The sequence below is a fragment of the Sus scrofa genome, chromosome 18 (assembly GCF_000003025.6).
Source record: "Sus scrofa isolate TJ Tabasco breed Duroc chromosome 18, Sscrofa11.1, whole genome shotgun sequence".
NCBI lineage: Eukaryota > Metazoa > Chordata > Mammalia > Artiodactyla > Suidae > Sus > Sus scrofa.
In genome coordinates, this window is record NC_010460.4 from 3,170,147 (window position 1) to 3,184,608 (window position 14,462).

Consider the following 14,462-nt stretch of genomic DNA (forward strand, 5'->3'; position numbering starts at 1 on the left):
GTCACACACGTAAGCTGGGGAAGGGAGGCCCAACCCCAGCATGGCAGGGCGTGCCCCACCGCCAGCCCGTGTTCTTCAGAACACAGATGACCCTGGCTTCCTTGGGGTCCGAATGCCCTCAGCCCCTAAACACAGGGTTCCAGGCACACACAGAGGAGACGGCAACTGCTTAGTGTCCATTTCTCTCCACACGTACAGGGCAGGAAAATTAAGAGAGCCCCACAAGCTAGTGAAGAAAAGAGCATCTTCCAAGTTCTTGGCTGCCTCAGGGCCTTTGCACTTGCTGTGCTCTGTGTCTGGAGCTCTTGTCCCTGGCTCCTTCTCCTCCATCAAGCCAAATGTCACCTCCTCACAGAGATGCCCTGACCATCCATCTCAGGCACCCTCTCCAGGCACACTTAACCCCAGCTCTACGAGATGTGGCCATTCGCCTGGCTGTCCCCATCCCAGGGACAACGTACCCTAATTTCCAGGAACATGAATAGACCCATTTGTGGGAATCTGGTTCATCCCCTGGAAATGAGGCCTCTTCCCCGCAGCCACGGCTGGTTTTGACTGAAGTCTTTCTGCCCTTCAAGGCCCCAGGAGGAAGGGGGCATGCGACGGCGGAGGACACTGGAGGGGCGGAGGGCCTGCTGGGTGTTTCAGAAAGCCCGAAGGCTCTCAGAGGGTCCCGGCGTTCAGACCTCTTGGTGGTAAGAGCTGGAGCAGCTGGGGCCTGACTAGTAACCACTGCTTCCCGCATAAAGCAAAAACCGAAACAAAACCGCAGCCCGTTTTCATTAAACGACTGACTGGGTGTTGGGACACCCAGGGACGATTTCATGAATCCTGGGAACCGAGGAAATTCGCTGAGGTTCCCCAAACAAGCGCTTAGGGGAGGAGCTGGAGCATGGCCCCCGCAGGGTCTCGGGCTTGCGATCTGGACCTCTCGGCCCGCCTGGAGATCAGCCTGGGGCGGGGAGACACAGGCCAGGGCCTCGGGGTGGGAGAAGGTGGGTCGGGCCGGAGAAACGGGAGCTCGTGAGCAGGAGGGATTCGTGGGAGCGGAGGATGAAAGTTTTCAGCAACAAGAAGGAGGATGAGTCCGGTGCTGTCAGAGAAGCAGCACCAGCGCCTGCTTCTGGGGGGCCGGGCGGGGCTCCAGTGGGGCCGAGGCGACGACCATGTGTCCCCGTGAATAGCCCGGAACCCCCTCTAAGGTCTGTTATCACCTTCTCTTCCCTTGGGAGCCTTGGGGTTAGTGTTTCTGACACCAGCAACCTCAATGCTGATCCTGAGGGGACGCTTCAGGCGCAGGTTGATGTGTGCCCGGAGTGAGCAGGCACACACACGGGCCACCGGAACCCCGCTTTCCCGGGCCGGGGAGCCCCGCGTGTTCCGATCGCACGGCCTCCGCAGAGTCTCTCTGTATGGAAATCCCACCTTCCCAGAAAGGCGCCAAAGCATCAGACTATTAAATTTCGTTAAATATTAGATTTCTCATTTCATGACTGCCCACACAGCTGGTTTTATCAGCAGAGAGCTGGCTGGCCCACCGGGGACTTCAGTTAAGCCACTTTATTTGTTCCCGTAATTGCATTCAAAGAGGGCAGGAGCTCGGCAGAGGAAACAGGAAAAGATTGGCTTGCTCCCGGAGGTTCCTTTTTTTGACTCCGGGGCCGGGGGGACCCGCGGTCTGGAGCATACAATGGCCACTCCTTAATTAAATGTGAGCCCCTCCAATATTTGGTGGAATTAGCTTTATCAGATCTGGACACCGTGAGCCTGTAGGAGCCGTGCCGGCTCACGAGGGCCGCCTCCAGCTGTGCCCCCGTGGCTGGGCCTGTTCCCAGAGCCTGTTGGTTCAGGCCACTGGTGGAATCGCCACTTGGATGAATTGGGGGACATCAGCGACCAGAATCAAATGGAAGCCAAACGGCAGCGGAGCTACAGGAGAGAAGAGCTGCTGGCCCCTTTCTCACATTTCTGCAGGAAGCAGGGAAGTGAACCCTGCATGGAGGCTGTGGGTCCTGGCAGCGCTGCCCTGTCGCCTGGGTCCGCGCTGGCCTGGATCTGCTGAGGCCTCTCATGGTCCAGGCCCTTCCTGGCATAGGTGGGACGGCTCTGCCTGAGCATCTGTCCCCACCGTGTCAGGACCCGTCCTCCCTGCTCATCCTGCCCCAGGCAGCGAGGCTCAGAAGGGACCCGGGCCGGTGCCTTCCAGACGAGACCATGTCTGTCACCTTCCCACGTCCGGCTGTTGGAGTCCGAGTCCCAGGGCTGGGAGTCCCTGTCCTCTGTCTGACTCTCCAGCTGGGTTCTCAGGAACTTGAAGGCTGGTGATGTAGGCATCTCAGCGCTGGTGCTGTGCCCGCAGGGGAGCAGCTTTAGGGACAAAGCCTGTGTGTGCTGTGGGCCGATGCCGCCCCACCCCACCAATTCTGTCCCCACTCAGGAAGGGGCAGCGGTGGGCTCGAAGCCATGGGACCTGCCAGCCATCCAGCCTCCAGGGAACACGGGGATCCCAGCAGGTGCCCCCAGGGGCAGAAGGGGCCATATGCTTCACTCACGCTGCACTCAGCCGAGAGCTCGTCCCCAAGCCTGCTGTGTTCTGGCCTAGAATGAGCCGTCCATAAACGTGGTCACCACTGGTCCCTCCAGAAGGGCTGCCCGTATGGGGCCTGGGGATACAGAGGACTTTCCACGCACACAGGCAACTGAGGGCTTGACCGAACCCGTCCCACAGTCGCTGGCACCTCCTGGCATCTCCCCGTCATCCCTCCTGTTTGCCAGGTGCCTGGCAGCACAGGTGACGGCCCCTAGGTGGTCCCTCGGAGGAGGATGGCGGGGGGCAGGGGCTCCCAGGCAGAGAGAACGAGTGAGAAAGGGGACAGGCACCAGGTAGCCGGTGTCTGGTATAATCTCAGAAAGGAACTGCTGTGATATTCCAATCGGCCGGGCGATAGCAGAGAGCTGGCAGGTGAGGCCATCCGGGCACTGCGGGGAAGGTGCCTATCAGCGGCTGCGAATCTGGGGTCCGTGCAGCTGCCGGGACGCCGCGGGCGCTGCAGACACAAAAACGGCCCCGAACCCATCACCAGGCACTCTGTCCTGAGTGGTGCCCACAGCCCTCTGACACCCGAGCTGTCTGCACACCCAGCTCACTCCCGCTTTCATGCTCACTTTAAAGCCGGCAACTATAAAGGGGATTGTGTTGGTTTTTCTCCCCAGCATCCGAGCTGACAGCACACCCAGCGCCTAACGAGTGTACTTTGGCCCCAACCGTAATTACGCGCTTAAGGAAACTGCTTCTAAATAATTCCAAGTCACGTCTGACACCGCAGGCTCTGCTCGTAGACACGATTTTCTAAAGGAAAAAAGTCAAATATACCCAAGGTGGCTGTGGGGCCATGGGGCAGAGGAGCAGGAAGGACAAAGAATTCTGAAACAGTAATTTCAAATTTCCGAGCAGGGCTGGGACCCTTGGAATGGTCGCCGACTTCAGAACCGGATGCAAATCTTCCAGGGCTCGTCTGCCACCTGCCGAGTCGTGTTCCCACAGCTTCTGTTGTCTGTCACACAACGTGGGCTACACAGAGCTGGCAGTCACAGCTGTTCAGTCTGCCCAAAGGCCACCTCCCCAAGAGCCCTCTCCGCTGTGGGCCCTTTGGTGGGCCTCCCCCCTCCCCTTACTGTCCCCGATCCACGTGCAGGGGAGCTGCCTTCCTGACTTGTGCCATGGCCGTGGGCCCTTCATGCCCGGCTCAAAGGCCACCAGGGACTGAGCGCCGCTTTGGGTTAAACTGGGCTGTTTCTGGAGTGGTGACTAGAGAGTGAGCTCCCCAGGTGGCAGCAGAGCCAAGGCCTGGGTCCTGGGGTCCCAGGTCTGCACCTGAGGCCCCAAGGTCAGGACCTTGTACTGGGTGTGTGTGTGTGTGTGTGTGTGTGTGTGTGTCACATGAACAGGGTCTGGCCTGGCTGTGGCCATGTGATCGCGGGCAAGTTGGGGTGAGGCTGGCCCCCCTTATTTTCCGTGGTGTCACTGTCTAGCACAAAGAACAGGGCTGAGGCTTGGGGTCCAGGGTGGGGTCTCCAGCTCACATCATTACCTGCAGGTCACATGGTCTCCGTGAGGCCACAACCTTAAGGCAGGTGTTCATGGACACAACTAAAGAATTTAAACTTTCATCTCTGACCGGTGTGAGCTCGCTGGCGGGCGCCCTCTGCCTCATCTTGCTCTTTTTCTTTCCTCCATCCCCCAATCCTTCCTTTTTATTTTTCCAAACCGCCCCTCACTGTCCCCTCTCATTGAGATTACTTGATACTGCACAGTCAGAATTCCAGAAGAAACAGTCTTGGGTCAGAATTCTCACCACGTGAATCTCAGTTTTCTTTCCTGGGGACGGAGCTGAGGCTGTCTGCAACCTTCCTCATGGGGTCAGGATGGGGGAGAAAGGCAGAGGTCAGGGGTCACCATGCTCTGGGACCCCGGTGATCAGAACCCTTGGCGGTGGGGGTGAGGTTGGAGGTCAAGGCCTGGGGTCCGGCATCGGCTACACACACAGCGAGTGGTGATCATGGGTTATTCCCAGATGGACGGAGCCCGCGGGGCACTCAGCTGAGGGCCACAACCAGGCGGCACCCGTGCACGTGGTTTTTACAGAAGGAAGCGGGAATCGGGGCTGAGGACAGGACACGTCCGGGAGCCTGTGCGTGGGCAGATCCCCTGCCTCTCGGGTCCTTCCGTCTCCCGTCTTCACAGCAAAGCCGCCCGATCGGTCGTCTAACGGCATGTTTACTCTGAAATCCCTGATTTCCCAGAACAAAGCAGGTTTCCTTCTTCCCTGCAACGAGCCACGGCGTGAGGACGTCCCACAACGCCCAGTGTCGTCAACAGATAAATCTCCTCTCAGCACGTGTCCTGCCCATCATGCCAGAAAAGGCTACCTGGGGATTACATTTTTTCATTTGAATGATGAGCCAAAGTTCAATAACCTTTTGCTGATCCAAACTATGAAAGCCCTCTTTGGCTGTGCCCGTTTGGGATTGAAATATATTTCCTAGGAAATAAGACGTAGCGTCAGGTCAATGCTTTTCTTCCTTTTCTTTCTCTTTCTCTCTCTCTCTCTCTCTCTCTTTTTTTTTTTTTTTGGCATTTTAGGGCTGCACCCACAGCATATGGAAGTTCCCAGGCTAGGGGTCGAATCAGAGCTTCAGCTGCTGGCCTCCTCCACAGCCACAGCAATGCAGAATCTGAGCTGAATCTGTGACCTTCATTGCAGCTCATGGCAACACTGGATCCCTAACCCACTGAGCAAGGCCAGGGATCAAACCCACGTCCTCATGGATGCTAGCCGGGTTCATTACTGCTGTGCCACCACGGGAACTCCAAGTCTGTGTTCTTAAGTTGGGGTCCACAGATAGAGCCTCAGAAGTCTTACTTTTCCCCTTTAAATAGCATCTGCTTGTTGCTCAAGCCTGGGAAACGCGGTTACCAGACACCTGCAAGGTGAGTGAGTGCACCTGCCAGGTGTGCCCGGAGAAAGGCGGGACCTACCTGTAAGGGTCAGGGCAGTAGGTGTGGGTCAGCCGTCCAAGACAGATTTGAGACCAAGGAGCAGTGGAGCAGGAGCGTAGGGACACGGCGTCCAAAGAGGACAATTTGGGGTCAAATGCAGATGGAGGGCAAGGTTTGGGTGAGACGGATGGGGCGGAGGGCAGGGGAGGGCCCACAGCCTTCCTGCTGGGCAGGAAGGCAGCGCTGGGCTCTCCGCTGCTGTGGACCCAACCAGCAGTACACCCTGCGTTTCCGCGTTTGGGGCTGGATGCCACCACGGACAACGGGAAACCCGCTCCTCTGGCATCACCTTGCTGACTTTCCAGAGACGTCTCAGACATCCAGCTCTGCTGCTCCCAGCAGCGTGGGGAAATGAGGACTTCCCAATGAGAGAAATAACTGAAATCTCAATTCCCTACCAAATCGGACCGGTTTCCTCGGGAGCCTTGGATCAAGGCCCATCTCTTCCTTCAGGCCTCCTGGGACCTTGTCTCTGGCTTAAAGACTGAGAACCCAAACCAGGCTCAAACCAGGCTCTAAGGAATAGGTAAGCCTTTATGTCTTCTCCTAGATGCTGCGTTTATTACTCCGGCTTCTGTCCTTCTTCTCTGTGTCCTTTACGTCCCGAGCGATCTAAACTCTTTAAGGACAGGATCAGGTCTCAAGCCTTCATGCGCCCCAAACCAGCCCCTTTCCGCTCTTTTTGGACCCCTTGCCCTGCTAGTTCCGTGCTGGGCCCTGGCGTGCACAGCCACAGTCAGAGAGCCTTCCTCGGCGGGGCCACCCGCCTTCTCTGAACCTGTCTGGCATTGAGTACACCTGTCTGCACACCTGGTCCCTCCGGAGTGTGCCTCCAGGGCTCAGGACAAGCGACGATCTGACAAGCCAGCTCCGACCAAAGGAATCAACCCACAGTAGCTCAGAGTTACCCCAGGTCCCTCCCTTCAGGGCCTGGCCTCCTGGACTCCGTCTCCGCTTTCCTTACTGTGAAGAACACGGCTAAAGCTCAGGTGTCTCCAGCTTCTCTTGGCCCAGGCGGCCCACATGCGGGGGCTCTGGCTGACGGAGTGATGCATGTCACTTCTAAAAATCCCACACAGCTTTCCAGCTTTTCTCTTCCTGTCCACAGGGCCAGGAGCACAGCCACACTCTAGAAGAAGCTGGAAGCCCCAAGTGACGTTTTCAAACATCATCTCTTTAAATAAACCCACTTTATCCACTTTTGAATACGGTAACCTTTTTTTTTTTGGCTGCATCTGCAGCATTTGGGAGTTCTCAAGCCATGGATCAAGCCCACAACACTACAGTAACAACACTGATTATTCAGCCTTAACCACCAGGCTACCAGGGAACTCCTGTAACTACTTTTTTCTTTTTATGGCTGTACCTGCAGCATATGGAGGTTCCCAGGCTAGGGGTTGAATCAGAACTACAGCTGCCAGCCTACACCACGGCCACAGCAATGCCAGATCCGAGCTGCATCTGCAACCTACACCACAGCTCACGGCAACGCCAGATCCTTAATCCACTGAGTGAGGCCAGGGATCAAACCTGCGTCCTCACGGATGCTAGTCAGATTCATTTCCGCTGAGCTATGACGGGAACTCCTACAGTCAGATTCTTAACGGGAATTCCTGCAGTCAGATTCTTAACTCACTGTGCCCCAGGGGGAACTCCTGTAAGCATTTTTTAACCAGCATCTAGATATGCTCCTTTTCAAAACTTCCCCCCGATCCAGCTCTCCTCGGGCTTGAGATCCTGCCATCGAGACAGGGGCCAGCCACTTCCCAAGGGACTTACAGAGACTGCGGTGAGTCTGACTCTGTGTGAAGGCAGGATGGTGAGCAGGTCCTGCGGGGCAGGTGGCACGGGGGCTGTGGCACCGTGGGAAGGGGGGGCATGGAAATAAAAGCTCAGGATTGCTTGGGGGCAGGGCAGAGAAAGGTCGAGAACAGGCGTTCCCTCTCCTCCCCAGCTCTGCCAGGGTCGGCCTGGGCCTGCACACCTCATTGCCAATGTTTCACATAAACACACAGGCGCGCACGTCGACCCCAACCCACGTGGGTCCTTGAGGGGCTCTGGAAAGTGGCATCCCCGAGCCATGATGATGCCCCCAGACCCACAGAGACAGATGAGCTCCACGCATCGTGGAGCCTCGGCCCCGGGTGGGGGGGATTTCGAAGAGGGAGGACGCGGGCAGGCGGGGCTCCAGGGCCCAGCGCTGGCCGCCCGGTCATGCGGCCGTGGGCTCTGCCCAGAGGGTCGGCTGGCACGCCCTGCAGGGGCTGTGGGACCTTCTGGTGGGTGGCCTGGACCTTCACGCCTAATCGATGCTGGCGATCGGTGAGGTCGGGGGTCCCTCCGAACTGCCAGGGCCCAACTCTGTCTCCAAACAGAAAGTGCGCCCGCATCGTCCCAAGAGCTGCTCTGCTTCCTCCCCGCCCCCAGGCTGCAGGAACATTGAAGAAAAGACCCCAAAGCACTTACTTTTCCTATCGGTCGTGTTGTGCACAGTCACCGTGGGGACCCCAGGACCTGCGTTGGGTAGAGAAACCAGAAGAGAAGATGGCTATTAGTTTAGCTGAGAACAAAAGAGAACCAAGCCCTCGTTCCAACTGCTCATCCGGGGACCCCGGGCGCCCAGCTCCACGGAAGAGGCGTCAGCCACGGCGGATGGCAGCGGCCGGGCCCCCGGTGGGAAAGCCGCATCTTCTACCTGTGAACCCGTGTCGGTGACGACAAACCCAATTAAACGGGTTTGGGTGACTATAAAACATCATTTCACTAAGACTCCATCTGGTGAGACCCTGGTAACCTCATTTGATCATCCAGACACACTCCATGTTGTGTTGAGGTCTGGTCAGTCGCTCCAGCCTCAGCCCTAGGTCCCTTTCAAGGTGGCTCTGCTGCCCCTGGGGAGGAAGCCACGCCCTCCGCTGGTCTCCGGGTAGCGCTGGGAAAAACATCCTCCGGTACCAGGATTGTTCTGCAAATGTTTTCCCTGATGATGCAGCTCGCAGCTTCCAGCTCCAAGGCTGGACAGAAGCCACAGCTCTGGCCAGAGAAGGCAGCTAGCTGCTGATCAGGACCTGGGGCCAGGCAGCCGTCAGTGGAGTCTGTAGGTCGACTTTGTTAGTCTCTTTAGCAACAGGAAAGTCCAGGGAGCTCCCTTGTGGTTCAGCGGGTTAAGGATCTGGTGTTGCCACTGCTGTGGCTCTCGTTCCTCGTGTGGTATGGATTTGGTCCATGTTGGAACTTGCACATGCCGAAGGGTGCAGCCCAAACAAAGGGGAGAGGTCCGGAAAGAAAAAAAGGGCTTTCTAAATGATTTTTCATATATTTATTAAGTCTCTGCTCACACGCCTCCACCAACCACTCAATGGAAACAAACAGCCTCCGTGACCATCCAACCAGCCTCCACCCCCGACTCACAGGGCATTGCCATGTCAGTATGTTTCCTCACTGTCCCTTTCAGCTGCACTAGAATGTAAGTTCAGAATTCATACAAACAAATTCTGAAACGATGTCTTATTTATTTATTTTTTTGTCTTCCTCCTTTTCTAGGGCCGCTCCCGCGGCATATGGAGGTTCCCAGGCTAGGGGTCAAATCGGAGCTGTAGGCACCAGCCTACGCCAGAGCCACAGCAACGCGGGATCCAAGCTGCATCTGTGACCTATGTCACAGCTCATGGCAACGCTGGATCCTTAACCCACTGAGCAAGGCCAGGGATCGAACCCTCAACCTCATGGTTCCTAGTCAGATTCATCAACCACTGGGCCATGACGGGAACTCCTGAGACGATGTCTTATTTACTGCCATTATTTGCAGCATCTGGAAGAGTGTTCGGGGCTTGATCAGGTACTTGTGGGGTGAATGCTGACCGAATAACCACAGACCACAGCAGAAGGAGCAGGGAGAGCTGCCCCTTTGGGCCCCCGTGGACTTAGGGCATGAAGGGAGAGAGAGGAAGTGAAGGCAGGTGCGGGCAGGCGGGCAGAGTGAGATGGACCCTTGTGGGAGCCTGTGGCTCCAGTGCTGCTTTGTCTCTGCTTCAGGCTGGGGCCCTGGGTCACCAGCAACTCACAGCAGGTGGCTGCCTCCGCGCTGGAGGACATGTACTATTGGGAGCATCGCCAGGATCGTCAGAACTTCCTGCCCCACCGCAGAGGGGACCTTCTAGTCCGGGGCCCAGAGAGGATGCGGCAGAAGAGCAATGGGGTCTGAGGAACCACGGAGAGGCAGGTGGGGCTGGTTCGGAGCAGAGCACCCCCACGCCCCGCTGGGCGGACGGACACTGTCTGGGGGCACATCCAGAGTCCAGAGGGTCTGAGGCTTTATCCCCGACCATGTGCCCCTGCCCCCCAGCCACAGATAAGACCGCCCACATGAAAGGCAGGTTAGCCAGTCACATTTGAATTTCAGAGAAACAATACACATTTTTAATGTAAATATGTCCCACACAGTATTGGGACTTACTACTAAAATTGTACGTGGTGTTTTACCAGAAACCCACTGTTACCAGGGGTCCTGTCTTGCTATTAGCCAAATCTGGCATGCCTGACCCAGGGACAGGGGAGGGGTGGCAGCAGGGAGACTTTGCCTGTAACCCTGGCTGTAGGGTGAAAATGCTGAGACAAACTAATTTCTGGCCAGAAGATCCACTGGAAAATGGATCCACTGGGGGCTCGCGTGGAGGAACAGATCGGTTACTGAGAAATAACGAAGCTGTGTCTCTTTGCACGTTTCAGGGTGAGTGAATTTGCAAACAGAGCGTAGCTTACCTTCTTATTAATAATGTAAACAATGATTACTTCTTTAGTGTAAAAGCCACTCCGCCCATGTTTAATATGAATAATTTCTAATCCTCGCAGCAGCTCTGCAAAGCAGGTGCTTCCAACCGCGTTTTGCAGATGAGACAAGGCAGGGTGGGGGAGCTTTATGCCTCATCCATACAACAGGAAAGCTGCTGAGCCTGGATGATTCCCCTCTCATTTTCAAATTCATGAACTCGATTCCAAAAAATGCAAACACTAAAGAAAGGAACCAAGTGACAGGTAAAAGATCCCGCTCACCTCCACTTTCCAAAAATACCTTAAATGTTTCTAAAATGGCCTAAAATGTTTCTCTGCATGTATGTCATCAGATTTACACAGAAGCGATTATTTTAAACATACAAATAAAAATATTTAAAAGGCTCATGGAAATATGCAGCTTTACCAACTCTTTTTTTTTTTTTTCTTTTTAGGGTCGCACCGGCAGCATATAGAGGTTTCGAGACCAGTGCCACACCGGATCTGAGTTGCGTCTGTGACCTACACTGAAGCTTGCAGCAATGCCAGGTCCTTAGCCCACTGAGCGAGGCCAGGGATCGAACCCTCATCCTCATGGATACTAGTTGGGTTCTTAACCAGCTGAGCCATAACAGGAACTCCTATCACACCTTAAGGTTATACTATATTGGCTTACTTTAATAAAATAAAATAAAAACAAATACTGAGGGATAAATTAGGAGTTTGGGATTAATACACACACACTACTGTATATAAAACAGATAACCAGCAAGGACCTGCTGGATACTCAGTATTTTGTTACAACCTATAAGGGAAAGAGAACATATGTCTGTACGTATGTGTGTAACTGAAGCACTCCGCTGCACACCTGAAACCAAGACAACATTGCATATCAACAATATTTCAATTAAAAAACCCCCATGATCACGGATGTGGGGTTGCCCGTATGTCCTTGTCCGTCTCTCATCTCCTTTCCACCTGCTCCCTTCCCAGAGCATCTGGTATCTGGAAAATAGTATTTAAAATAATTTCCCTGCACATTTAAAAGGTATTTTGCCACATGGCGTGTCCTCCTAACAATACGTATGCTACATACAGTGTAATATAGCATATCTCAGGCCCACAGCATCTGTATGTTGTCTTAATACCCAGTCTGACAACAGCGAGAGGAAGAGGCCAAATGCACAGGAGGGCAATGCAATAATGTGGCATGTATGGTATCACATATATCATACACCGTATACATGTATTTCCTATCACATGTAACATACATTATATATTGTTCTATATTATGTGTGCATTGCATATTACATATATACTCCCTATTAGATGTTTCATATATACGTGGCATATATATTATTATAAATACACATCATGTGGCAGCTACTTCGGAGGACAATTGAGCGTCAGCTATGAAAAACCAAGATCCCCGACACACAACCAGCCAGTTCCGCTCCTGGACCACATCTCAGAGAGAGCCCTGCCCGTGGAAACAAGGAGCCACGTAGTAGATATTACTGAACGGCAGCTACGTCTGAGCAACAACTGCTGGGCTTGCCACGAGCAGGGGAGAGGCTGACTCAGATGCAGTTTCAGCCTCTTCCCCCACTGGAAGATCGCAGGGCACATGAGGTGGGTAGGCAGATGCCTCTTATGAAAAATACCACATGGACTCTTATGAAAAATACCACATAGCCTGAAAACATTACACTGCAGAATGCTAAATACTGTAACATACCATGGCAGAAATAATGTTCGTACACAGGCTGTACCTCTTCATTTTAACAGATGTATAGTATTCCACTAGATGGGTATACCATAATTTATTTGGCCCATGCCCTTCTGATGGAAATTTAGGCTGTTTCCTTGTGTTTTTTTCATTCCCATAAGCAGTGAAGCATAAATCCCTCTATCACACTTTTTTTTTTTTTTTGGTCTTTTTGCCTTTTCTAGGGCCGCTCCCACGGCATATGGAGGTTCCCAGGCTAGGGGTCCAATTGGAGCTGTAGGCACTGGACTACACCAGAGCCACAGCAACGAGGGATCCGAGCCGCGTCTGCAACCTACACCACAGATCACAGCAACGCTGGATCCTTAATCCACTGAGCAAGGGCAGAGACCGAACCCGCAACCTCATGATTCCTAGTTGGATTCGTTAACCACCGCGCCACGACGGGAACTCCTATCACAGATTTTTGCACACAGGTAAGACTGAATCGGTTAAGCTCGTTCTCACAGTGCAATTGCTGTGTCACAGAGATTTTATAGTCAGTCTTCACTAAATAAGCTTGTGGTTTTGTGGTTTCCAACACAAACCCCCCAAACCTCAGTGCTTTTTTTTTTTTTAAGGGCTGCATCTGTGTCATAGGGAGGTTCCCAGGCTAGGGATCAACAGCCACAGCAGTGCCAGATCTGAGCCTCATCTGCAACCTACCCACAGCTTGCTCATGGCAACGTCGGATCCTTAACCCACTGAGTGAGGCCGGGGATCAAACCCACATCCTCATGGGTGCTGGTCAGATTCGCTTCCGCTGAGCCACGATGGGAACTCCCCAAACCTCAGTGCTTTCAAACAACACACGTTCGTTCCTTGTTAATGTTACGTCCTGGGAAGGGGTCAGCCGTGGCGGTGCTGGGCTCTCCTGCAGGCACGTCCTCATGCTGGGACCTGGGCGGAAAGGGCCTCCTTCATCTGGGATCAGAGGAAATGAGAAGGGGGCTCACGGAAACGCAGTGGCTCCAGAGACGTCCTGGGCTGAAGTTCATGTCCACCTGTGCCTTTGCCAGAGGAGCCAGAAAACCCCTCCAGAGGAGGTGCTGAGGGTCCCAGGATGGGGGCGTGGTCCCAGGAGGGCAGAGACACTGGATTCCAACCACTAGTGTCTCTTCACCTTCCAACTCACGGTGCATGGAGGGCTGGGTTCTAAGGCACTGGTATCCTCTCTCGAAAATGTACTTTTGCTTGAATACATTTGCAAAACACCCGTGTTTCCAATGCTTTGCTACAGTGAGACAGTGACTGCGGAGACAGAGTCTATCACGTCTCGCCAACAACCAGCTGATGAAATGTGTCATTTTGAGCACTAGGAAGCTCTTCCTTTTCCATCACTGCTGCCTCTAAGTCTCTCCTCCATCATCCGTGTGCACAAACCTGGGAAGTCCTGCTTTTTTGCTTTGTAGACACGGCCAGGACATACAGCACCCTGCTTAACCGCCGTTCTCTGTCCCGTGTGGCGTCTGCACACTGACTCCGCGGAAAGGACACGGTCACAACTGCTCTGGTTCTAGCTCTGCCCCCGGCTACTTCGTGGTTCCTGCCCAGGACTTTTTCCTCTGGGTCTTAACCGTGGACGACAGGGTGTAACGTCTATTCTTAGTAAGAGGAACAGAGGCTGCAGCACTAATGTGGAAGCCACCGCTCTAGGCTCCGATGTGGTGCCAGACACTGCCTCACTGCACCAGCTCCTGGAGAGGGGACGGCCTGCTCCACCGGCTAGGATGCTGTGACCCGGGGCCCGGAACCTCCCGAGATGTAAACGGGCGGGAGGAGATGCTCCTGCCCAGGAGGGGGCGCTGTTCCCAATCTGAAGTGGAGGCGAGGTGCAGCGGGAAGGAGCGAGGATGGTGAAGCGGGATGGCTTCTCCGCTCTGTCCCAGCAGCCCTTCCAGGGGCTGCGTGTTTTTGGCTACTCTTAGGATATAGGATTTGCTTTCAAACGAGAGCATGTAATTCTATGTCACTGTAGAGGCTTCTGTCAACCAGGTCATATATCAAATACCCGATTCTCTATGTGTTCTCCTGTGGACACACGCTCATGCACATGCTCCTAGACTCAGGTGAGCAGGCACATGTGAACACACTTGCGCAGATGTGAATTATTTACCCTGGTTCTCTCTGACCCGTCCTAACAGTTCTTAAGTCCTTAGTAGGTCAGCATGTCTCAGAGCGGATACACCCTTGTTCTAATTGAAACGCAGACCTGCATGAAAACCGTTCCATTTGCTCAGAGCTGCTCACAACAAGAGGCTGCAACACGAACCACATGTGGCCTTTTACAAACTCTGGATGGCGCATAGACAACTTGGCTCAAGGTAAATATCTGACTTCCAAGTTTATATGGTTCCCGAGGGG

General features: G+C 54.2%; 1 protein-coding gene across 1 annotated transcript in view; it reads right to left on the reverse strand.

Annotated features, from left to right (window-relative positions):
• The window catches only part of DPP6 (dipeptidyl peptidase like 6), a 757,367-nt gene that overhangs the window by 21,668 nt on the left and 721,237 nt on the right, over positions 1 to 14,462 (reverse strand). Inside the window, 1 exon segment of the mRNA XM_021079151.1 lies at positions 8,027 to 8,074. Coding sequence (XP_020934810.1) covers positions 8,027 to 8,074 — 48 coding nt within the window.